The sequence below is a fragment of the Cherax quadricarinatus genome, chromosome 6 (assembly GCF_038502225.1).
Source record: "Cherax quadricarinatus isolate ZL_2023a chromosome 6, ASM3850222v1, whole genome shotgun sequence".
In the NCBI taxonomy this organism is placed as follows: Eukaryota; Metazoa; Arthropoda; class Malacostraca; order Decapoda; family Parastacidae; genus Cherax; species Cherax quadricarinatus.
In genome coordinates, this window is record NC_091297.1 from 31241710 (window position 1) to 31265716 (window position 24007).

Here is a 24007-nt window from a genome sequence, read left to right on the forward strand (position 1 = left end):
TAATAATAATAATAATAATAATAATAATAATAATAATAATAATAATAATAATATCGTTTATTTCTGTGAGCCGTACAATAAAAATGTACTTAAATTTATTAATACAAAAGGCACAACACAAAGCCACAAATTATGCAATGCGTGATGAAGAATTAAACACCAGGTTTTGCATTTGTCTCTTTCCTCATTTACCTGAGTTGATAATACTAGCAACAATGAAGGTACGAAGGTAAAGACTCGAGCCTCAGCAAACCCAAGTTTTAGTGGGATAATGTTCAGCTCCGTGTTGGTGTGTTGCAGCTTCCCCAATATTCTCGTACACTAGTTCATCCAGCTTTTGAGGTGTCTCTGATAGTGACGTGTATTTGAGGTGTCTGTGATAGTGACGTATATTTGAGGTGTCTGTGATAGTGACGTACATGTGAGGTGTCTGTGATAGTGACGTATATTTGAGGTGTCTGTGATAGTGACGTACATGTGAGGTGTCTGTGATAGTGACGTACATGTGAGGTGTCTGTGATAGTGACGTATATTTGAGGTGTCTGGGATAGTGACGTACATGTGAGGTGTCTGTGATAGTGACGTACATGTGAGGTGTCTGTGATAGTGACGTATATTTGAGGTGTCTGTGAAAGTGACATGTATTTGAGATGTCTGTGATAGTGAAGTATATTTGAGGTATCTGTGACAGTGACGTACATTTGAGGTGTCTTTGATAGTGACGTATATTTGAGGTGTCTGTGATAGTGACGTACATTTGAGATGTCTGTGACAGTGACGTACATTTGAGATGTCTATGATAGTGGCGTATATTTGAGGTGTCTGCGATAGTGACGTATATTTGAGGTGTCTGTGATAGTGAAGTACATTTGAGGTGTCTGTGATAGTAACGTACAATTGAGGTGTCTGTGACAATAACGTACATTTGAGGTGTCTGTGATAATGACGTACATTCGGGATGCTCACATTAATGACTCTTTCTTGGGGTGACTGCTCTGGAAACTCTTGTTCAAGCCAGGCTATATATACTATACGTACAGTTATATATTTTTCTTCTGGATATTGTTGTTGATATATACACCGTTTGAGGAATTAAATCAAGTATTAAGAGTCAGGCGGTATATCATACATAAATACATTGAGATGCGCTTAAATGGTCCACAAAATAGGGTGAGGTAGCTAGACGTGAATGATTCGTGTCCATTTGCCCAAGCTTATAATATCACATCCAGAGAAACTCTTTTAGTTCTTGAAGAGTTGGCCAATGGCAGCTGGAAACTACATGTCATCAGAAAGTGCTGATTTTTAAAGTTCTTTAATAAATTATTTACATAGGTGAAACGTTCTCTCGAAGAATAAACTTATATACAGGGCAAACTCTCTATGTCAGCCCACTGTATGGCCCTAGTGGGTTTAACGCTTAGTTTTGATTATAATAATAATTATGACAGCCCAGATCCTTGTCTCGTGGCTTAGTCATAAACGGAAGCGCAATTTCCGAAGCTTCCTCACACATAAGCCACGGGCAGGATGGAGAGGGCAATCAGACCCAGGGATAATGCACACAATAGGAAAACATAAAGCTGTCCATAGATTAGGTCAGCATAAGGCGATTCGATTCGGTGTTCAACCATTAAAGTTTATTCCAAGTGCGTGGGGCTGATGTTGTGTATAGACCTCACCTATACAGTTTATTTTCTGCAGTTTGTGTATCTTTAGACTAAATAGTATATGTATCGCGAGACAATGTAAATTTGTGTGGTAGTAAGACCGTCATTCACTCGGTTGTTGGACACCTAGTGAATATAGGGAATTACAAGCCAAGTGGTACGCTTAATACAGAGTCGACTACGAGACTGAAGATGTATTCTGTATAGGTAAATTCAGTATATGCCATGAGAGTGTATAGCTGTGTAGTAACAATCAGGATAACATATATACAACGTTAGTAGGAACAACATGAAAGTAAGCTCATATACTCTTTAGAGTAGAGGGCTCTCTATTTCTGTGAAGAATACAGTGTGCTTGGGTAAGTCTGTTCCTGGATGGGTCGTTGATTCGAGAGTCACCCACGACCAAGGTCTATGTTAAGGATTTTGTTATTTTTTTGCTCTTTGCTTTTTATTAATAAACAATCAGCTAATTTTGTCTATAATATATTCTAGTGTTAGTGTTATTCAGATGAGCACACCACTGTAGCTATTATATATTTTTGTGAGATATGATAACGTAGTATTTACAAGGTTTAATAATAAGTTTCTCTTGTGAGTTTATGAGTATGGGACGAAGAGTTTTATGGAGGGACGCAGGTTTTACTTCACACCTGTGTGATATTAACACTAACTTGGTGGTACATGTGAAAGTGGCAGGTACTTGAAGTATCCGTGACAGTGACACACACACATCAGGTGCATAATGATAACGAGAATAAACTGAGGCACTTGTGATGATGACGGTTTCTGTAAGTGCCAGTGGTAGTGAGAGTTTAGGCTCCTGTGAGAGCGGCACTGAATGTGCCAGTGACAAAACAGATTAATATTCTTGTGAGTGGCACACTGAAGGTGCCAGTGGTAGTGAAAGCTAAGGTTCCAGTGAGTGGCGTACTTAAAGGACCAGTGGTAAGTAGAATTAAGATTATTGTGAGAGTGGCACACTTAGAGTGCCAGTGGTAGATACAATCAAAGTTACTGTGAGTGATACACTTACGATACACATTATTATACTACCTGCGTATAAACAGTTAAGCGAGGTACCTGTGGAAACGATATTTAACATGGGGTTAACATGGTTTTTTTTTTACATCCATTAATGAAGCCAAACAATAACCATAATTATATACTTCATAAGTTTAGTGTTTTGAATAATGTAAATAGATGTTTTAACCACATAATTATTGGGTTATGAATATTTCCCCCTCTTTAATTCATATATTACTGGGTAGTAACTCAGGTGAAATATCATGTTCACAGCAACTGATTTTTGTGCCACCTAATATACAAAAATCAGGGCAAAAAAAAAAAATCATAGCAGGGAGGAATGGAATTTTATATGGGAAGGGAAGAGCCGCATGCAAGTATAAATGAAGTGAGTTAGACAGTAACCCAAAAGTGGAAATGTCTGGGATTACGAATGAAATTCTGAAAGCAAGAGATAAAGCTTTGCTTACTGTGTGAAAGAACAATACCCAATAACTGCCACAGAAAACATCAAAAAGTGACAAGCGAGTGTAAGATACGAAGGATGATATTAGTCTTCAGTACACCACGAAAAATCTATGGTTGAATTCTCATCATAACCATATCAGGTAAGACAGAGAAACACGTCTGTAGGGGATAATTATTATATATATTATAATCATGGGGGAGCGCTAAATCCGTAGGGTTATACAGCACATGTGTGGGGGGGAAAGGGATGGATGGTATTCAGGCTCAATTCAGGGAACTGGAGCACAGATCCCATTCCCTAAATCAAGAGCCCCTCACCAACGTCAGGGAACCTCCCTTGAAGGGTGTAGGGGATAAAGGTGGCGTTAGTTAGGTACCGTAATTTGTTAATCACGTTTTACAGTTTATCATACGAGTGAGCAGTACCTAGACAGGGACAAGGAGCTGTTTGTTATATTTATGGATTCGGAGAAAACATACGATGAGGTGGATAGAAGTGCAATGTTGCTAATGTTGCAGAATGTATGAAGTGTTGTCAATTGGTGCAAGCAGTGAAGAGCCTGTATGAGTGAAACTCAGCTTAGTATATGAAGGAAGAAGGAAAATATTCTCAAATAAAAATGGGCCTTTGAGATGTGTCATGTCACCATGGTTAATAATGTGTCATGTCACCATGGTTAATAATGTGTCATGTCACCATGGTTAATAATGTGTCATGTCACCATGGTTAATAATGTGTCATGTCACCATGGTTAATAATGTGTCATGTCACCATGGTTAATAATGTGTCATGTCACCATGGTTAATAATGTGTCATGTCACCATGGTTAATAATGTGTCATGTCACCATGGTTAATAATGTGTCATGTCACCATGGTTAATAATGTGTCATGTCACCAAGGTTAATAATGTGTCATGTCACCATGGTTAATAATGTGTCATGTCACCATGGTTAATAATGTGTCATGTCACCAAGGTTAATAATGTGTCATGTCACCATGGTTAATAATGTGCCATGTCACCATGGTTAATAATGTGTCATGTCACCAAGGTTAATAATGTGTCATGTCACCATGGTTAATAATGTGTCATGTCACCATGGTTAATAATGTGTCATGTCACCATGGTTAATAATGTGTCATGTCACCATGGTTAATAATGTGTCATGTCACCATGGTTAATAATGTGTCATGTCACCAGGGTTAATAATGTGTCATGTCACCATGGTTAATAATGTGTCATGTCACCATGGTTAATAATGTGTCATGTCACCATGGTTAATAATGTGTCATGTCACCATGGTTAATAATGTGTCATGTCACCAAGGTTAATAATGTGTCATGTCAACATGGTTAATAATGTGTCATGTCACCATGGTTAATAATGTGTCATGTCACCAAGGTTAATAATGTGTCATGTCACCATGGTTAATAATGTGTCATGTCACCATGGTTAATAATGTGTCATGTCACCATGGTTAATAATGTGTCATGTCACCATGGTTAATAATGTGTCATGTCACCATGGTTAATAATGTGTCATGTCACCATGGTTAATAATGTGTCATGTCACCATGGTTAATAATGTGTCATGTCACCATGGTTAATAATGTGTCATGTCACCATGGTTAATAATGTGTCATGTCACCATGGTTAATAGATAAGGTTGTAAAGGAAGTGAATGCTGTAGTTAAAAAGAGGTATGACCTCATAGTGTATCATGTACATAATGAGAGTTGCCGGAGTTGCTGCGGCCTAATGACTAAGTGACTGAGAGATTTAGCACAGAAGCAGGAGTGCTTGATGGAGCAGCTGGGAAACTTGTAAAAGATGGAAGCTAAAGGTGAATATGGAGAAGTAAGATATACAGAGTAAGTACAAATTTAGAGAATTAATTTCTAGACATTGGACTGCAATGAAGCAGCACAGAAAATTTGAAATAATATATATTTGATAAAAATGTAAAATATTTTCTGTCCTATAAAGCATCATGTTATTAATTTACTAATCAATAAGTGCTGGAGTAGCGTACTTCAGGTTGACAACAGCACCTATTTCTTTCCCGTTGATGCTATTCCAACCTCACATTCCCCACTCACTTGGCTGCCCAGTTGGTCCTTCCATGAACATTAGCGTTGGCACTATTGGAGCGTCCTGCAAAGGATGAGTTGAGAGCGTTGGCATTGTTAGGGAACGACTGAGTCCTCATGTTACCACCAGCACCAGCCTGTACTGACACTAGTGACCCAGGCATGCTGCGACTCACTGCTCCTGAAGACAATATTTGTCTTACTACTCACCTCAGATACACCTCAAAGTAGTATAGGGTATATTAATATTGCTTTTTTTTATGAAGTGAATTCATATCTTTGAAAACTTCCATTAAATTATTATTTCAGTATATTCACGTTATAAACAAATGAGTTTCCAACTAGCAACTAATATTATAGCTAAAATTCAGGTTAGATATTTTCTGAATAATGCTTATGTGAAAGTGTAAATTTTTAAATAAAACATGCGAATAAATAGTATGAAAGAAAACGTGAGAAAAACCACATGCTTGTAAACAATGAGAAACAAGTAACACTCAGGAGGATCAATGTTTACATGTAACAAGTAACACTCAGGAGGATCAATGTTTACATGTAACAAGTAACACTCAGGAGGATCAATGTTTACATGTAACAAGTAACACACTCAGGAGGATCAATGTTTACATGTAACAAGTAACACTCAGGAGGATCAATGTTTAAATGTAACAAGTAACACACTCAGGAGGATCAATGTTTACATGTAACAAGTAACACACTCAGGAGGATCAATGTTTACACGTAACAAGTAACACACTCAGGAGGATCAATGTTTACACGTAACAAGTAACACACTCAGGAGGATCAATGTTTACACGTAACAAGTAACACACTCAGGAGGATCAATGTTTACACGTAACAAGTAACACACTCAGGAGGATCAATGTTTACACGTAACAAGTAACACACTCAGGAGGATCAATGTTTACATGTAACAAGTAACACACTCAGGAGGATCAATGTTTACATGTAACAAGTAACACACTCAGGAGGATCAATGTTTACATGTAACAATAACAATACTCTCTGTGCTGCATCCACATTTACGTCTGGGGTTTGACACTGATCACAACATAAATAAGTGAACACAACAGTAAATAATAATCGAGTGCAGTTACTTTTTGCTAAAAAAAAAAAAAAAAAACACGAGTTTGTGTTTAGTAAGTCTTATAAACAACAACACGTCAGTCCGATGGCATAACCTGTGGCAATCGTGTCTGTGAGTTTCTTGAAACAAAAATACCACTCAGACCTTGCAAAAGTCACAACAAAGGCCAGGCCTTCCTCTCAACACATATACGGCATAAACTTAACCTTATCACAAAGCCGAGCAAACACTATTTCGGCCGTGAGTCATAGCAACACCTCGACCATGGCACGAAGTTCACATTAACACGTTATGAAAAACTCACAGCTGCTGCTTTCCTCTGTTACCATCTACATGAAGGTTACTAACTGGTCAAGGTCAGCTAAGACAGTGCAAAAAAATAAGAGTATTTAGTATGGAGTTATTTACCAGGGCGCGAGGCTTTGCGAGTGCTGGACGTCACTTAAGTCAATGGAAAAAAACGTAAATCCATTGTTAATATTACTCTTAATTCTCGTATAATAACGTCCTTCAGTTTTTTCTAACAGATCTCGATATTCCTATAGTTCCATATTTTATATTATTTTATCCAGAGGAATCATCAATTTTCATTTGCCAGGCCATTTATAACAAACCGTTCTTATCCAGGAGAGAATATATTTACTTCCATTCACTTATATCATTTTTTATATTTTGGTAAAGTCTTTATTTTGTTTCATATTTGTTACAAGTTAATTCAAATGCTAAAATCCCATAATTTAATTTAATTTAGACGTGATGTAACGCACAATATGCTGCACTAAAACTTATGAGTAAGACACTTGTGTAAAGTTGGATATCTTTAATATTGGCTGAAATGTTTTGGCCACACAGTAGGCTTCTTCAGTCAAATACAGAGGACACTAAACTGGACGCAGAAATAGTTTTTGAGGTGGTCAGTCCCTCAGCCTGGAGAAGTGTTCAGCTCCATAGTCTGGAACTATGTGAAGCAGAAGGATGTAGGTACAGGTAGGTTCGCCAGAATGGGTCCCGGCCCTGGTCTTCTCCATGGGGTGACCCGGCAAGAATGATAAGAATGGAGTCCTTACTCTGTCGAAGGTGAGGTGGTAAAATATCAAGGATGTAGCAGTCAACAGTAAAGATACCCAACTGTTGCACTGGTGTCTTACTCTTCAACCTGTCGTTTCACAACTATTTCGATAAAAGTTCATTGGTGAAATTCGTACAGTAGTTCTTTTGCAGTACGCCCGGGATATATAGTATATTACAATCGACTTTAAGTAAAAGATATGCTATTGTATTTCTACGTGTTTTTAATCATTATAATTTATCTCTATTGATCAGTAATAAACCATTATCATATCCTTTGTACGAGGAAACCAGAGACGAAAGATTACACTTTTCTCAATATATGAAATTAGTAACTTTTTTTGAACTTACATATAGTAAACGCCACATCACTGTAAGAATATAAATTAGTGGCTTTCTTTAATTATAATGATGTCGAGAAAATGGAATTGTAATAGGACTGTGACTGAATCATGAATGATTTTCCTGTGTCATAAACGACAGAGAGAAGCATATCAAATTATTTGTAAATAAACACACACAAATATAAAGCAGAGGACTGACAAAAATAAGTCACACTGTGTATTGTAAATTACATTTCCTGTTTGTATGACAAATAATTACTCGAGAAGTTAATTGCTAAATACTCATACGAAGTAAAATAATTAATAAATTAGGCTACGTTGCAAGCTATGAGGAAGTAAGTGCTTTTAGCAACTACTAGACCAGCTGGACGGACATATGTACATAAGACATGTAAGAGATATGATACCGATCATACATCTACATACTGGAGACGCTACAAGTAGCCTGCATCTGTACCATCAATGCTCTTATATACACTCTATCATTTGTTAATAAAAGCAGAACGAGTGCTTACAAATTCTTCAGCTGATGCTGAAGTTTTGTTTCAAACTTGGTAGATGTGTAGAAGCCAGAGAGATCAATGAACGATAACAAATTACTTGAAGTGTCTCCTTCCCACCTTCACCCCCGTCTTAGTCTTCCATGGACCACAGGTCCTCAGTGCCCCTTTACTTACTCAAGTTCCCAAAACTATTAGTTTTATTTTCTTCAAATTCTGTATATTTGTTGTCGTTAGGTGGGTCGCGTATTGATGACCAATGCTTGGTGTTTGGCAATAAGTTATTTTCTTCAATGTTTTTAGTATTCGTGTCGAACCCACTGGGTATAAAGGTTTTAGGTTGATTTCCTCTGGTTCGTATATTGTTCAAGGAAGGCTCGACCCCTCCCAGGCGGCGCCCGGGGGGCCGCAATGGTTGAGTGGGATTTGGGGGAGCCAGGTCGTAGCTTCTCGTGCCAGAGTCGAGGTCAAGGTTGATCTTAGTGCGGTGCAAGTATCCATTCTGCATTCTGTTATCATTAACACCAGACATTTTGTTGATGGGTTTCCCACCTCCTCGCATGCCGCCGGCTCCGCCTACTAGGATGGCGCCGATGTCGTTCTTACTTCCGCCTCTGGAAGAACCAAGAGACATAAGGCATCAATATAAAGAATTTACATTATAGTTTGGAGCATTTGAAGATGTTCCCTATCCCAAGAAGGCAGAGAAATGAAACTGCAAAATTTGTCAACGTCAATTTTGCACCAAAACTAAAATTCACATACTAAAGCTTTAAAGGCAGCCCAGATAGTCAAAACTTATAATACTTTCTTTTCATTTCATAAAACTCTGTAACGTTATGGTTAAATTTCTGTAAATTGGCATACCTCAGTACGGATATTTTAACTATCAATATATCAGTAACGGCGCTGCTGAAAACAAGACTTAATATTACACTTACGCGTTAGCATCATCCTGGGAGATAGGTTCGCTGATCCGCACCTTACTCATGGAATATGACAAGGTGTTGGCATCTACCTTGAAGTCCTTGAAGAAAGGGAATCTGAGGAGATATGGCGACGGTTAGTTGCGCACTCAGGTAACCCATCAACAGTAAGACAAATTAGACACATGTGCAACTCTTGGGTATCTTTATTAAGGAAACGTTTCGCCACACAGTGGCTTCATCAGTCCATACAAAGGAGAAGCTTGAAGAGGAGAAGAATGAGGTAATCAGTCCCTCAACCTTGAGTCGATGTGGTCAGTCCATCAATCTTGAATAGAATACGGTATATGAGCAGAGAAGCAGCTTATAAACCGTAGGCAGGAGAGGTGCAGCAGACGTAGGTGGTGTCACATTTGTCCAATGTGGAAGTAGGTCGTGCCCAAGGGTTAGGCAAGCGAAGAATTCCCAGGTATTAAGATCCCAAGAAGTTGCAGTGTCTGACAGGCTTGGGCACGACCTACTTCCACATTGGACAAATGTGACATCACCTACGTCTGCTGCACCTCTCCTGCCTACGGTTTATAAGCTGCTTCTCTGCTCATATACCGTATTCTATTCAAGATTGATGGACTGACCACATCGATTCAAGGTTGAGGGACTGATTACCTCATTCTCCTCCTCTTCAAGCTTCTCCTTTGTATGGACTGATGAAGCCACTGTGTGGCGAAACGTTTCCTTAATAAAGATACCCAAGAGTTGCACATGTGTCTAATTTATCAACGTGTCGGTTCTCTGAGCCATTCATCTACAAAAGTTAGACAGTTGCGCACTCAGGTGACCCATCAACAGTAAGACAGTTGCGCACTCAGGTGACCCATCAACAGTAAGACAGTTGTGCACTCAGGTGACCCATCAACAGTAAGACAGTTGTGCACTCAGGTGACCCATCAACAGTAAGACAGTTGTGCACTCAGGTGACCCATCAACAGTAAGACAGTTGCGCACTCAGGTGACCCATCAACAGTAAGACAGTTGTGCACTCAGGTGACCCATCAACAGTAAGACAGTTGCGCACTCAGGTGACCCATCAACAGTAAGACAGTTGTGCACTCAGGTGACCCATCAACAGTAAGACAGTTGTGCACTCAGGTGACCCATCAACAGTAAGACAGTTGTGCACTCAGGTGACCCATCAACAGTAAGACAGTTGCGCACTCAGGTGACCCATCAACACATACATTAACATAAATAACTTTTATATTAATATTCACACTACCACAACCACTTACGAGTGAGTATTAAATTTTTGTTGAAGACATATAATGAAACTGAAGAATTACTTAATCCTGACGCTAAATAAAGTAAGAAATGACTCTACAGTTGCTACATTTCGTGACTTCTGATTTTATATCACAATATTATTATATTATATCGTGAAATATACCTTAACTGTGTAACAAAATCGCTGCATTGATGCACAAGATGAAGAAAGTGCAGCAAATTCTAGGTATTATTGACAAAGATTTGGAAATGGTCACTGCCTGATACTATTCAAATTACTCGCAAGAGTTTGTAAGTAAAGTATCGAAAGCTACGTGAAGACAATGAAAATTCACCAAGAACAGGAACAGGGATAATGAACTCACTGAATATAAGCCATAATCTAAGCTCTGTTGCTAGTTCACTCAACTCACACATTGAGGTCCGTGGTTCGATCCCGGGTATGGGTGAAAATATTGGGGCGTGTTTCCATAAGGCACCTGCTGTCCCTGTTCACCTAGCAGTAAGTGGGTACCTGAGTGTTAGTCGACTGGTGTGGGTCGCATCCTGGGACAAAACTCACCTAATTTTCACGAAATGCTCTGCAGAACAAGTGACTTTCTATGTAGTACGTAATTAATGTCAGATTTGGTTTGTATAAGTTGTATTATGTGCTTGTAGAAATAAACATTAATGATGCAGCAACAGATGGTTTGTACTGCAACCAAGTCACTTTTTACCCGCTCGTCGACTCATCTTTGAATGGGAAATGAGTGTCAACCAGTCCTTTACTGGTGATACCTTCCTTTGAAGTGAAACGTCATCTGATATTCGAAATATAGGAAAATAAAACTTATGGCGACGTTTTGGCCCGATTTGAACTTCCTCTTCTACTGTTCCCGGCCCCGCCCCTCCTCTTGTATAAGTAAATATATATATATATATATATATATATATATATATATATATATATATATATATATATATATATATATATATATATATATATATATATATATATATATATATATATATATTATTTTTTTTATTCTTTCAGGTGAACTGCGGTCACTTGACACCGCCTTAGGCGACCTATGCTCACCTAAGACAACTAATTAAGTTACCTGTTCTCACCTGAGACACCTAACTAAGTTACCTATGCTCACCTACTAAACCTAACCGGGTTAAAGAATTAGACACATGTGCTATATCTGGGTATCTTTAAGATGAATTACACACACGTACAACATATGGGTATCTTTAAGTTACCCAGATTTTGTACATTTGTCTAATTTTTCATTTTGTCGGTATTATACACTATTCGTGTCCCATCTAAACAGGTGCCCTGTTCTCACCCCAAATACGTAACTAGGTGCCTTGTTATCACCTGAAACACCTAACTAGGTGCCCTGTTCTCATCTGAAACACCTAACTTGGTGCCTTGTTATCACCTGAAACACCTAACTAGGTGCCCTGTTCTCATCTGAAACACCTAACTTGGTGCCTTGTTCTCACCTGAAACACCTAACTAGGTGCCCTGTTCTCATCTGAAACACCTAACTAGGTGCCTTGTTCTCACCTGAAACACCTAACTAGGTGCCCTTTTCTCGCCTGAAACACCTAACTAAATGCCTTGTTCTCACTTGAAACACCTAACTAGGTGTTCTGTTCTCACCTGAAACACCTAACCAGGAGACCAACGCTCACCTGAGACACTGCTGAGCGTTGGGTCTGCGTGCTGGGTTCCATCGTAGCATCTCGGTCATCAGCTGTATAGCATCGGGAGAAGCGTTGGGAATGAGGCTGGCCAGAGGTGTGGCCGAGAACTGAGGGAACTTGAAGTTCATCTGTTGCGCCAGGGAGTAGCCCTCTGACCAGTCACGCTGCCAGGGACATAAATATTTGTCAGCTGGAGTATAATGAAGGTAAATGTATAGTTGCATTGCTGTGAATTATATTAAATTATTTTCAGTGTGTTTAAGACAGACTTCTTAAATTAAAGGTTAAGTTACCAGTTATATACTGTACTTATAAAAGAAAGTGTCCTTTTAGAGGCTGCCTTGATGATGGCGATAAGTTTGTAAGTCAAGCAATTAAGCTTTCCTTCCTTGGATCAAACGTAATTACTTTCCATTCCCCAGGCGATGAATAAACCACATGGGTTTAGCAATTCTCCATGAATATGATGATGATGATGATGATGATAATAATAATAATAATAATAATAATAATAATAATAATAATAATAATAATAACAATAATAATCCATTCCTACCTTGTCAGGAGTACCGATCACTGAGCAGATTTTGAAAATCTGATCAATCTCAGAGGAACCAGGGAAAAGCGGCCTGAACGTGTATATTTCAGCCATGATGGCTCCCATGGCCCAAATATCGATGGGACTACTGTAGGTGTTGGATCGCAGTAATACCTCAGGTGCCCGATACCTGTGTGAGGGGAAAACAGTTAACTTCTCTGAAAAGAAACTGAAAACCAGTGTCAGAAATAGACTTCGAGGCGGCATATAATGCCTTATTTTGACATGTTCCAATTTTTCTACAAGGATCAGTTTTATATTAGTGTGAAAGTTTTTTTTTTTTAGGGTAATCGTAGAAACAATCACAAAGTTGGTAAGATTCACACTACTGAAGGAAGTGAAGCGTTAAGACGTAAACAACGTTAAGGCAGCACCTGGCTGAACCTGTTAGCCCTAACAACTGTTATACAGAGTCGCTACCTATCCTTCCCATCCCCTCTCTCTCTGTATATATAAGTGAATACAGGAAAGAGTAAGGTTATGAGGATAACAAAAAGATTAGGTGATGAAAGATTGGATATCAGATTGGAGGGATAGAGTATGGAGGAGGTGAATGTATTCAGATATTTGGGAGTGGACGTGTCAGCGGATGGGTCTATGAAAGATGAGGTGAATCATAGAATTGATGAGGGGAAAAGGGTGAGTGGTGCACTTAGGAGTCTGTGGAGACAAAGAACTTTGTCTTTGGAGGCAAGGAGGGGAATGTATGAGAGTATAGTTTTACCAACGCTCTTATATGGGTGTGAAGCATGGGTGATGAATGTTGCAGCGAGGAGAAGGCTGGAGGCAGTGGAGATGTCATGTCTGAGGGCAATGTGTGGTGTGAATATAATGCAGGGAATTCGTAGTTTGGAAGTTAGGAGGAGGTGCGGGATTACCAAAACTGTTGTCCAGAGGGCTGAGGAAGGGTTGTTGAGGTGGTTCGGACATGTAGAGAGAATGGAGCGAAACAGAATGACTTCAAGAGTGTATCAGTCTGTAGTGGAAGGAAGGCGGGGTAGGGGTCGGCCTAGGAAAGGTTGGAGGGAGGGGGTAAAGGAGGTTTTGTGTGCGAGGGGCTTGGACTTCCAGCAGGCATGCGTGAGCGTGTTTGATAGGAGTGAATGGAGACAAATGGTTTTTAATACTTGACGTGCTGTTGGAGTGTGAGCAAAGTAACATTTATGAAGGGGTTCAGGGAAACCGGCAGGCCGGACTTGAGTCCTGGAGATGGGAAGTACAGTGCCTGCACTCTGAAGGAGGAGTGTTAATGTTGCAGTTTAAAAACTGTAGTGTAAAGCACCCTTCTGGCAAGACAGTGATGGAGTGAATGATGGTGAATTTTTTTCTTTTTCGGGCCACCCTGCCTTGGTGGGAATCGGCCAGTGTGATAATAATATATATATATATATATATATATATATATATATATATATATATATATATAAATATATAAATAAATATATATATATATATATATATATATATATATATATATATGGTGAGTTTTCAGAGAGGCTGCTGTCTGAACTCACCAAATTTTCCAACCTGTGCCTGGCTGGCGGTGTCCCAGAGGCCATCAGACCCTTTTTCTTTGGTGCCTCATTGTGTGCCCTCCGGAAAAAGGATGGGGGAATCAGGCCCATTGCAGTGGGTAACACCCTTCGGCGCCTAGTCGCCAAGGCTGCAGTAAGAAGGGTGAGTCAAGAGGCTGCTGCAATGCTGAAACCAACTCAGCTCGGTTTCGGCGTTCAACAGGGCTGTGAAGCAGCTGCCCACGCAGCACGAGTATATATCAAAAACATATCCTATGAAAAAGCCTTGGTCAAATTGGACTTTGCCAATGCTTTCAACTCAGTCAGAAGGGATGCTGCTCTCCAAGCAGTTTATAGAAACTTTCCTTCCCTTTATCCCTTCATAGAATCGTGTTATAGTGTGACTTCCAAACTATTGTTTGGGGACCATGAAATTGACTCGTGTGAGGGCGTGCAACAGGGGGACCCTCTCGCCCCCTTTCTATTTTGTTTGGTCATCAAGGAAGTCACGGAGGCACTCTCCAGCGAGCTCAATATCTGGTTCCTGGACGACGGTACCCTAGCTGGCACAACAGAATCTCTCCTGGAGGACATCAGTAAAATTAAAGACATGGGAGAAAGCCTGGGCCTTTCTTTAAACCCCACCAAATGTGAAATAGTTTCTACCAATCAACAGATCATCCAGAATATTAGTACCGTTTTACCAGGAGCACGAGCCATTGATCCAGCCAATAGCACTCTCCTCGGTGCTCCTCTTGGGTCCAATGCCATCGATCTGATCGTAGGAAAAAAAGTCTCAGACCTCCGGACGATGGAAAGCAGGATGAAAGACATTGACACACATGATGCCTTCTACCTACTCACCAGGTGCCTGTCAACCCCAAAACTTACCTATTTTCTGAGATGCTCCCCAGCCTTCAGCAGTCCAAAACTCAAGGAATATGACTCTCTCCTGAAGGCCATGCTAGAGAGTGTATTGAATCTTTCCCTTGACGATGGACAGTGGTTGCAAGCCTCACTTCCGGTCAGGCTTGGAGGGCTAGGAGTACGCAGATCCTCCCAGATTGCTCTACCAGCTTTCCTATCCTCTTCCATTGCATCAAACGAGTTGATAAGACAAATTCTTCCTGACACCCTCAGTGACTCAGCAGGAATAGAAGACCCTAGCTATGTCAGTGCCATCACCGAATGGGAGACTCTTGCTGCTCCAGCACCAAACCCTAGTGCAGCACTGGCTCACAAACAGTCAAGCTGGGATAGCCCAATTGCTGAAAAGGTGCTTGCCAACATGCTCAGGGCTGCAACATCAGACAGGGAGATTGCCCGTCTCCAGGCTGTGAGTGCACATCACTCCGGGGACTTCCTCCAAACAGTTCCCATATCGGCAATGGGAACGCGACTCGACCCTAAGACCCTCCGTATTGCAGTGGCTCTGCGCCTTGCTGCCCCAGTTCACACAGAATATATGTGTATTTGCGGCGAAGTGCAAGCAGACCAATACGGTCTACATGGTCTTAACTGTTCCAAAACCAAGGGCTGGCATGCAAGACACAATGAGGTCAACGACATCATTAAGAGAACCCTTGCTACAGCTGGATGCCCTGCCGAGAGGGAGCCACGATCACTTGCAGCAAACAATACCCACAACCCAGCAAACCGCCCCGACGGGATCACCATCTATCCTTGGAAGAATGGCAAGCTCTTAGCATGGGACTATACCTGTGTGTCCACACTGGCTGACACCTATATCCATCACAGTGTGGGGCGACAGGGAGGAGCTGCTGACCACAGGGAGGAGTACAAGATCAGCAAGTACAGGGACATTAGCCAACAGTATCAATTTGTCCCAGTGGGATCAGAGACCTTGGGATCATGGGGAAAAAATGCCACACGTTTCCTTAAAGAATTGGGTTCCAGACTCATCGACACCACCAGGGACCCAAGGGCAGCCACTTTCATGTTCCAGCGCCTCAGCGTCGCCATCCAGATGGGAAATGCTTGCTGCATACTTGGCTCACGTCCAGCCTCGGAGGAGCTGGAGGAAATTCATCATCTTTGATACATTGTGCCATTGTATTCATGTTTATGTTTTTTCCTGTAAATGTATTTTGTTTATTAATAAATGCTCACATAGAATAAAAAATATGTAGGGGGTGGTAGGAGAAGAAAATATTCAAACAGCTCCGGGGAGAACCTTGAGTTTTCTCTGAGGTACGTTTATTGTCTTCTCTGAGGATGAGGGTCCCCATTCCAGCTATAGAGGTGGTACTTCCCTATACATATATATATATATATATATATATATATATATATATATATATATATATATATATATATATATATATATATATATATATATATATATATATAAATATATATATATATATATATATAAAATCTTCACTCACTCCACCTTACTCTTCCTGCAGGACTGCCTTCCAAGTACCCAAATGGGAAGGGCTGCGACACCTACCCCAGTTCGTCCTTGAAGATCACACTCCAACCACCAATCCCCCAACAGTCCTCTTGCACCAAACTCTGCACCAGCTCATCCTCCAAGCCCCCAGGTGAAAGGGATGCTTCATATCCCCAGTGATAAGTAATAGTGGGCGGTGGGTGGGACAGCACATTGGTGCCCACCACGTAAACAGAGCCAAAAAAAAGTGTATACAGTATATAACAACCCTGAAAGACCTGGGAGGGAGGAGGCTTGTAAAATACCTGGGAGGGAGGAGGCTTGTAGAATACCTGGGAGGGAGGAGGCTTCTAGGAGCAGGTTATTGTTCTGACAACGTTTCGCACAGTGTTGCTTTATCACTCTGCGTAAGAAACGTCGAAAGAAAATCTTGCGTTTTACGTTTCTGTTTAGCTATTCTCTGAATATTCTATTACTACTAATAGTATTACTACTGCTATTACTACTAATAGTATTACTACTGCTATTACTACTAATACTAAAACAATAACAACAACTTCTACTATTAGCCTTCAATGGGTTTCTGTTTTTACTATTAAATGTACGTATATTCTGTGTTCTGAGCACATCACTCGTACACTAACCATCTGGTTGAGACGTAGTCTGTGTAGGGAGGACGCGACCTGATTTCCCTCGCCAGTCCGAAGTCAGCGATCTTGACGAGCTCCGGGCCCATACAGAGGAGGTTCTCAGGCTTCATGTCTCGGTGGAAGTAACCATGTCTGTGCATGAAGGCCAGCCCCTGCAGCACCTGACACACTATGTTCTTTACCGCTGCCTCGCTAAAGTGCTTCTCCCTGCAACATGGAAGGTGGATGTTACGAGGGACTGACGAATAAGACACATGCGTAAGTGTTGGACATGTGTGTCTTGCTTACTGACTTGTGGTAACTTTATATCATTTGTAATATATAATGAAGCATTACACTGTGTCACTATTTCCAACTGTAATACGTAAAATCATCCAGAGATATGTCTTTAATCAATGAACCTCCCAACCAATAAGTCAAATCTTTTAACAAGCGAGATGTTGTGAACTCTCTGACAGGTGAGATATTTGTGCTCTTTCATTTGTGAAGAGCCGTTAGGCATAGCTGGATTTATATATGAACATCATTATCATTTTGCATATCTTGTGGCTGAAGTGAGATACATCGGTTAAGCCATAATACCTCATCACTAATTTGGAGTATACGGAGGGTCTACAGTATTTAAAAGCTACTTAAGCAAAAAGCTTAGGTGGCTCCGAAAACAGGTTAGATAAATGCATGAGTGAGACGGGTGGTTGGGTCTGAGTGGAACTTGCATATGAGTTAATAGGGTTATGGAAGCTTATTTATTCCTTGGGTAACATTGATAATGGGCTGGGCGAATATTTTTTAGCGGGTTTAGGTTTGACAAGGACTTGCCAAGTATGAGCCAGTAGTCCTGCTACAGTGTTCCTCCTTTTTTATCTTCATTATTTAGTGTTGGTTTATACGGTTTGTGTAACTTAAGAGAGATTTCATATCACATTTAAACCCCGAGGTTATAATTACAGTACATGGTGGGGTGGACCTAGATATCCTCTCCTTCCTTGAATCAAATCTGATTATTTTCCATTCTCAGTGCGCTGCATAACGCCTCAGGGTTTATCGCTTTCCCACGTGAATAGAATAATAATATGGTAAAATTTCCCGGGGAGGCCTCTGGTGGTCACATTAACAACATGGCCTCCAAATAGAGCGGTTATTTTCTTAAAGAATTTCAGCTCGTTATTTTCTGCCCGGTCTGAAAAACTACAAAAAAAGAATTGGCTATTCTAGGTCAGATAAACAAGAAATGTGCAATACTTGAGTATCTATTGTGGAGACGTTTCGCTCATCAATGGTTTTATCAGTCCAGTTTGGAGACTAACACTGGAGATATTAGAAGACATAAAGAAATAGAATCATCGAGATGGACTAAACATCTTTCAAAACTGAGAAACTGAACACAACTATTTCTTCATGCCTTCCACAGTCTGCAATAGTTGCTTCAAGACTGAGGGACTGATCACCTCAAACTATTTCTTCATACCTTCCACAGTCTGCAACAGTTGCTTCAAGACTGAGGGACTGATCACCTCAAACTATTTCTTCATACCTTCCACAGTCTGCAATAGTTGCTTCAAGACTGAGGGACTGATCACCTCAAACTATTTCTTCATACCTTCCACGGTCTGCAATAGTTGCTTCAAGACTGAGGGACTGATCACCTCAAACTATTTCTTCATACCTTCCACTGTCTCCAGTATTATTCTATGTTCTTGACTGATAAGGCCAATGTCTGATCAAATGTCTCTACGATGAAGGTACCCAAGTGTTGCACAAGCGTCTTATACATATACTTGTTGGTTTTGTATAGCACTAATATATAATACTCGATGTTAGGATTATATAAATTAAACTAAAGTTTTTGTACTGCTGACAATACCTTAATAAGACAAACGGGCGGCTCACGTCTGGATAGCGGGTCGTATTGTGTCCATTAGGTTGTTGGTATTCACTCATATACTGTTTAGTTGGTGGATTTGTTATGCTGTTATGGACCACTTTCTCGAATCAGCAAATTAAGCATTAAGGTTTATTATCATATACCGTTTTATCTCTACTTGAGAAATAATAATCATCCAAACTGACCAATATTTATTAAACGTCATAAGTATTGATAGCTACAAGACTTTATCTCAGTGCAATGGCTCATGCCAGGATTGGGTCACTATGCCACCAGGTGCCATCACTTTGCCACCATTCATTTCATCACCACCATACCCACCTAGATTTCATGAGCTGGTAGAGGTTCTCCTTCATGTACTCGAAGACAAAATAGAGAGTGTCGTTCTCCCTGATCACTTCCTTTAGCTTCACCACGTTGGCGTGACTTAACTTTTTCAGTGACTGCCGGAGGAAGAAGGTCATGTTAGAAAAGTACGTTAATGAATAGGAAAGAGTAAAATAAATCAATTAAATATATAATTCTCGTACCAGGAGTTCAACGAAACTCCTAACTGCATCACCCCCACCTAACCTTCAGAGTACAAGCCATGTACAGATATCGTCTAGCAAACTAAAAGGTAGTCTCTTTGGCTGCCTCAGTCATAATATTGAGGTTCACAGCCCTAATTTCACTGAATGAGCCAGGCTGTGGGATACTCTTACAGGCTCCTCAGCTAGACCAGCTTTCCATGAAAACATCGGTCACACTGGAATAGCCTCGTAGTGGAGAATATGGACATAATAAGTAGTAGCGGTAGTAGTAAGTAGAGGGAGTAGCTTTTGCCACAATACATACAAAAGGGTAGAAATAGTAGTAAAGGAGTGGCAGTCGTAGTGGAAGTAGAAGTGGAGTAAGTCTAAGGACAAGAAAAAGGAGCACTGTAGGAGGTATTTCTCTGCGGTGAAAGCTCCTCAAGTATGGGACTCTTCGCCTTGCCGGCAAGGAAGTCTTGAGTCAAGAAACTGAACCCGACTTTCTTTTTCTTGAATGGTTCCGCATTGCTTGCCAAACCCCCGTGTGCTATATGATCATTCTGAATTTACCAGTCCCCTCCCCACGAATTAAGATATAACAATGTTATCTCTTTCTTCATCGAAAACAAATGAATGTGCAGTAGTGCAGCACAAGACCAGTTCAGTTTGTCTGGTATGTTTAGTGCTATTGCTGTCTAGTATGTTTAGTGCTACTGCTGTCTAGTATGTTTAGTGCTACTGCTGTCTAGTATGTTTAGTGCTATTGCTGTCTAGTATGTTTAGTGCTATTGCTGTCTAGTATGTTTAGTGCTACTGCTGTCTAGTATGTTTAGTGCTATTGCTGTCTAGTATGTTTAGTGCTATTGCTGTCTAATATGTTTAGTGCTACTGCTGTCTAGTATGTTTAGTGCTATTGCTGTCTAGTATGTTTAGTGCTATTGCTGTCTAATATGTTTAGTGCTATTGCTGTCTAGTATGTTTAGTGCTACTGCTGTCTAGTATGTTTAGTGCTACTGCTGTCTAGTATGTTTAGTGCTACTGCTGTCTAGTATGTTTAGTGCTACTGCTGTCTAGTATGTTTAGTGCTACTGCTGTCTGGTATGTTTAGTGCTATTGCTGTCTAATATGTTTAGTGCTATTGCTGTCTAGTATGTTTAGTGCTATTGCTGTCTAGTATGTTTAGTGCTACTGCTGTCTAGTATGTTTAGTGCTACTGCTGTCTAGTATGTTTAGTGCCACTACTGTCTAGTATATTTAGTGCTACTGCTGTCTAGTATATTTAGTGCTACTGCTGTCTAGTATGTTTAGTGCTACTGCTGTCTAGTATATTTAGTGCTACTGCTGTCTAGTATGTTTAGTGCTACTACTGTCTAGTATATTTAGTGCTACTGCTGTCTAGTATGTTTAGTGCTACTGCTGTCTAGTATGTTTAGTGCTACTGCTGTCTAGTATATTTAGTGCTACTGCTGTCTAGTATGTTTAGTGCTACTGCTGTCTAGTATGTTTAGTGCTACTGCTGTCTAGTAAGTTTAGTGCTACTGCTGTCTAGTATGTTGAGTGCTACTGCTGTCTAGTATGTTTAGTGCCACTACTGTCTAGTATATTTAGTGCTACTGCTGTCTAGTATATTTAGTGCTACTGCTGTCTAGTATGTTTAGTGCCACTACTGTCTAGTATATTTAGTGCTACTGCTGTCTAGTATGTTTAGTGCTACTGCTGTCTAGTATGTTTAGTGCTACTGCTGTCTAGTATATTTAGTGCTACTGCTGTCTAGTATATTTAGTGCTACTGCTGTCTAGTATGTTTAGTGCTACTGCTGTCTAGTATGTTTAGTGCTACTGATGTCTAGTATGTTTAGTGCTACTGCTGTCTAGTATGTTTAGTGCTACTGCTGTCTAGTATATTTAGTGCTACTGTTGTCTAGTATATTTAGTGCTACTGCTGTCTAGTATATTTAGTGCTACTGCTGTCTAGTATATTTAGTGCTACTGTTGTCTAGTATATTTAGTGCTACTGCTGTCTAGTATGTTTAGTGCTACTGATGTCTGGTATGTTTAGTGTTATTTCTGTCTAGTATATTTAGTGCTACTGCTGTCTAGTATGTTTAGTGCTACTGCTGTCTAGTATGTTTAGTGCTACTGCTGTCTAGTATGTTTAGTGCTACTGCTGTCTAGTATGTTTAGTGCTACTGCTGTCTAGTATGTTGAGTGCTATTGCTGTCTAGTATGTTTAGTGCTACTGCTGTCTAGTATGTTTAGTGCTATTGCTGTCTAGTATGTTTAGTGCTATTGCTGTCTAATATGTTTAGTGCTACTGCTGTCTAGTATGTTTAGTGCTATTGCTGTCTAGTATGTTTAGTGCTATTGCTGTCTAATATGTTTAGTGCTATTGCTGTCTAGTATGTTTAGTGCTACTGCTGTCTAGTATGTTTAGTGCTACTGCTGTCTAGTATGTTTAGTGCTACTGCTGTCTAGTATGTTTAGTGCTACTGCTGTCTAGTATGTTTAGTGCTACTGCTGTCTGGTATGTTTAGTGCTATTGCTGTCTAATATGTTTAGTGCTATTGCTGTCTAGTATGTTTAGTGCTATTGCTGTCTAGTATGTTTAGTGCTACTGCTGTCTAGTATGTTTAGTGCTACTGCTGTCTAGTATGTTTAGTGCCACTACTGTCTAGTATATTTAGTGCTACTGCTGTCTAGTATATTTAGTGCTACTGCTGTCTAGTATGTTTAGTGCTACTGCTGTCTAGTATATTTAGTGCTACTGCTGTCTAGTATGTTTAGTGCTACTACTGTCTAGTATATTTAGTGCTACTGCTGTCTAGTATGTTTAGTGCTACTGCTGTCTAGTATGTTTAGTGCTACTGCTGTCTAGTATATTTAGTGCTACTGCTGTCTAGTATGTTTAGTGCTACTGCTGTCTAGTATGTTTAGTGCTACTGCTGTCTAGTAAGTTTAGTGCTACTGCTGTCTAGTATGTTGAGTGCTACTGCTGTCTAGTATGTTTAGTGCCACTACTGTCTAGTATATTTAGTGCTACTGCTGTCTAGTATATTTAGTGCTACTGCTGTCTAGTATGTTTAGTGCCACTACTGTCTAGTATATTTAGTGCTACTGCTGTCTAGTATGTTTAGTGCTACTGCTGTCTAGTATGTTTAGTGCTACTGCTGTCTAGTATATTTAGTGCTACTGCTGTCTAGTATATTTAGTGCTACTGCTGTCTAGTATGTTTAGTGCTACTGCTGTCTAGTATGTTTAGTGCTACTGATGTCTAGTATGTTTAGTGCTACTGCTGTCTAGTATGTTTAGTGCTACTGCTGTCTAGTATATTTAGTGCTACTGTTGTCTAGTATATTTAGTGCTACTGCTGTCTAGTATATTTAGTGCTACTGCTGTCTAGTATATTTAGTGCTACTGTTGTCTAGTATATTTAGTGCTTCTGCTGTCTAGTATGTTTAGTGCTACTGATGTCTGGTATGTTTAGTGTTATTTCTGTCTAGTATATTTAGTGCTACTGCTGTCTAGTATGTTTAGTGCTACTGCTGTCTAGTATGTTTAGTGCTACTGCTGTCTAGTATGTTTAGTGCTACTGCTGTCTAGTATGTTTAGTGCTACTGCTGTCTAGTATGTTGAGTGCTATTGCTGTCTAGTATGTTTAGTGCTACTGCTGTCTAGTATGTTTAGTGCTACTGCTGTCTAGTATGCTTAGTGCTACTGCTGTCTAGTATGTTTAGTGCTACTGCTGTCTAGTATGTTTAGTGCTACTGCTGTCTAGTATGTTTAGTGCTACTGCTGTCTAGTATGTTTAGTGCTACTGCTGTCTATAGAGTATGTTTAGTGCTATTGCTGTCTAGTATGTTTAGTGCTATTGCTGTCTAGTATGTTTAGTGCTACTGCTGTCTAGTATGTATAGTGCTATTGCTGTCTAGTATGTTTAGTGCTATTGCTGTCTAGTATGTTTAGTGCTACTGCTGTCTAGTATGTTGAGTGCTATTGCTGTCTAGTATGTTTAGTGCTACTGCTGTCTAGTATATTTAGTGCTACTGCTGTCTAGTATATTTAGTGCTACTGCTGTCTAGTATGTTTAGTGCTACTGCTGTCTAGTATGTTTAGTGCTACTGCTGTCTAGTATGTTGAGTGCTATTGCTGTCTAGTATGTTTAGTGCTACTGCTGTCTAGTATGTTTAGTGCTACTGCTGTCTAGTATGTTTAGTGCTACTGCTGTCTATAGAGTATGTTTAGTGCTATTGCT

At 40.0% G+C, this 24007-nt stretch overlaps 1 protein-coding gene across 2 annotated transcripts in view; it reads right to left on the reverse strand.

Annotated features, from left to right (window-relative positions):
* The window catches only part of LOC128694280 (serine/threonine-protein kinase MAK), a 77263-nt gene that overhangs the window by 1028 nt on the left and 52228 nt on the right, over nucleotides 1-24007 (reverse strand). Inside the window, exons 3-9 of one of the 2 annotated variants that reach the window (XM_070081245.1) lie at nucleotides 19563-19684; nucleotides 17351-17563; nucleotides 12735-12906; nucleotides 12167-12342; nucleotides 9215-9316; nucleotides 8451-8887; nucleotides 5263-5434 (exon numbers count right to left, since the gene is read on the reverse strand). In XM_070081245.1, coding sequence (XP_069937346.1) covers nucleotides 5263-5434; nucleotides 8451-8887; nucleotides 9215-9316; nucleotides 12167-12342; nucleotides 12735-12906; nucleotides 17351-17563; nucleotides 19563-19684 — 1394 coding nt within the window. The remainder of the gene's footprint in view (nucleotides 1-5262; nucleotides 5435-8450; nucleotides 8888-9214; nucleotides 9317-12166; nucleotides 12343-12734; nucleotides 12907-17350; nucleotides 17564-19562; nucleotides 19685-24007) is intronic. The other variant, XM_070081253.1, reaches the window with a different exon arrangement.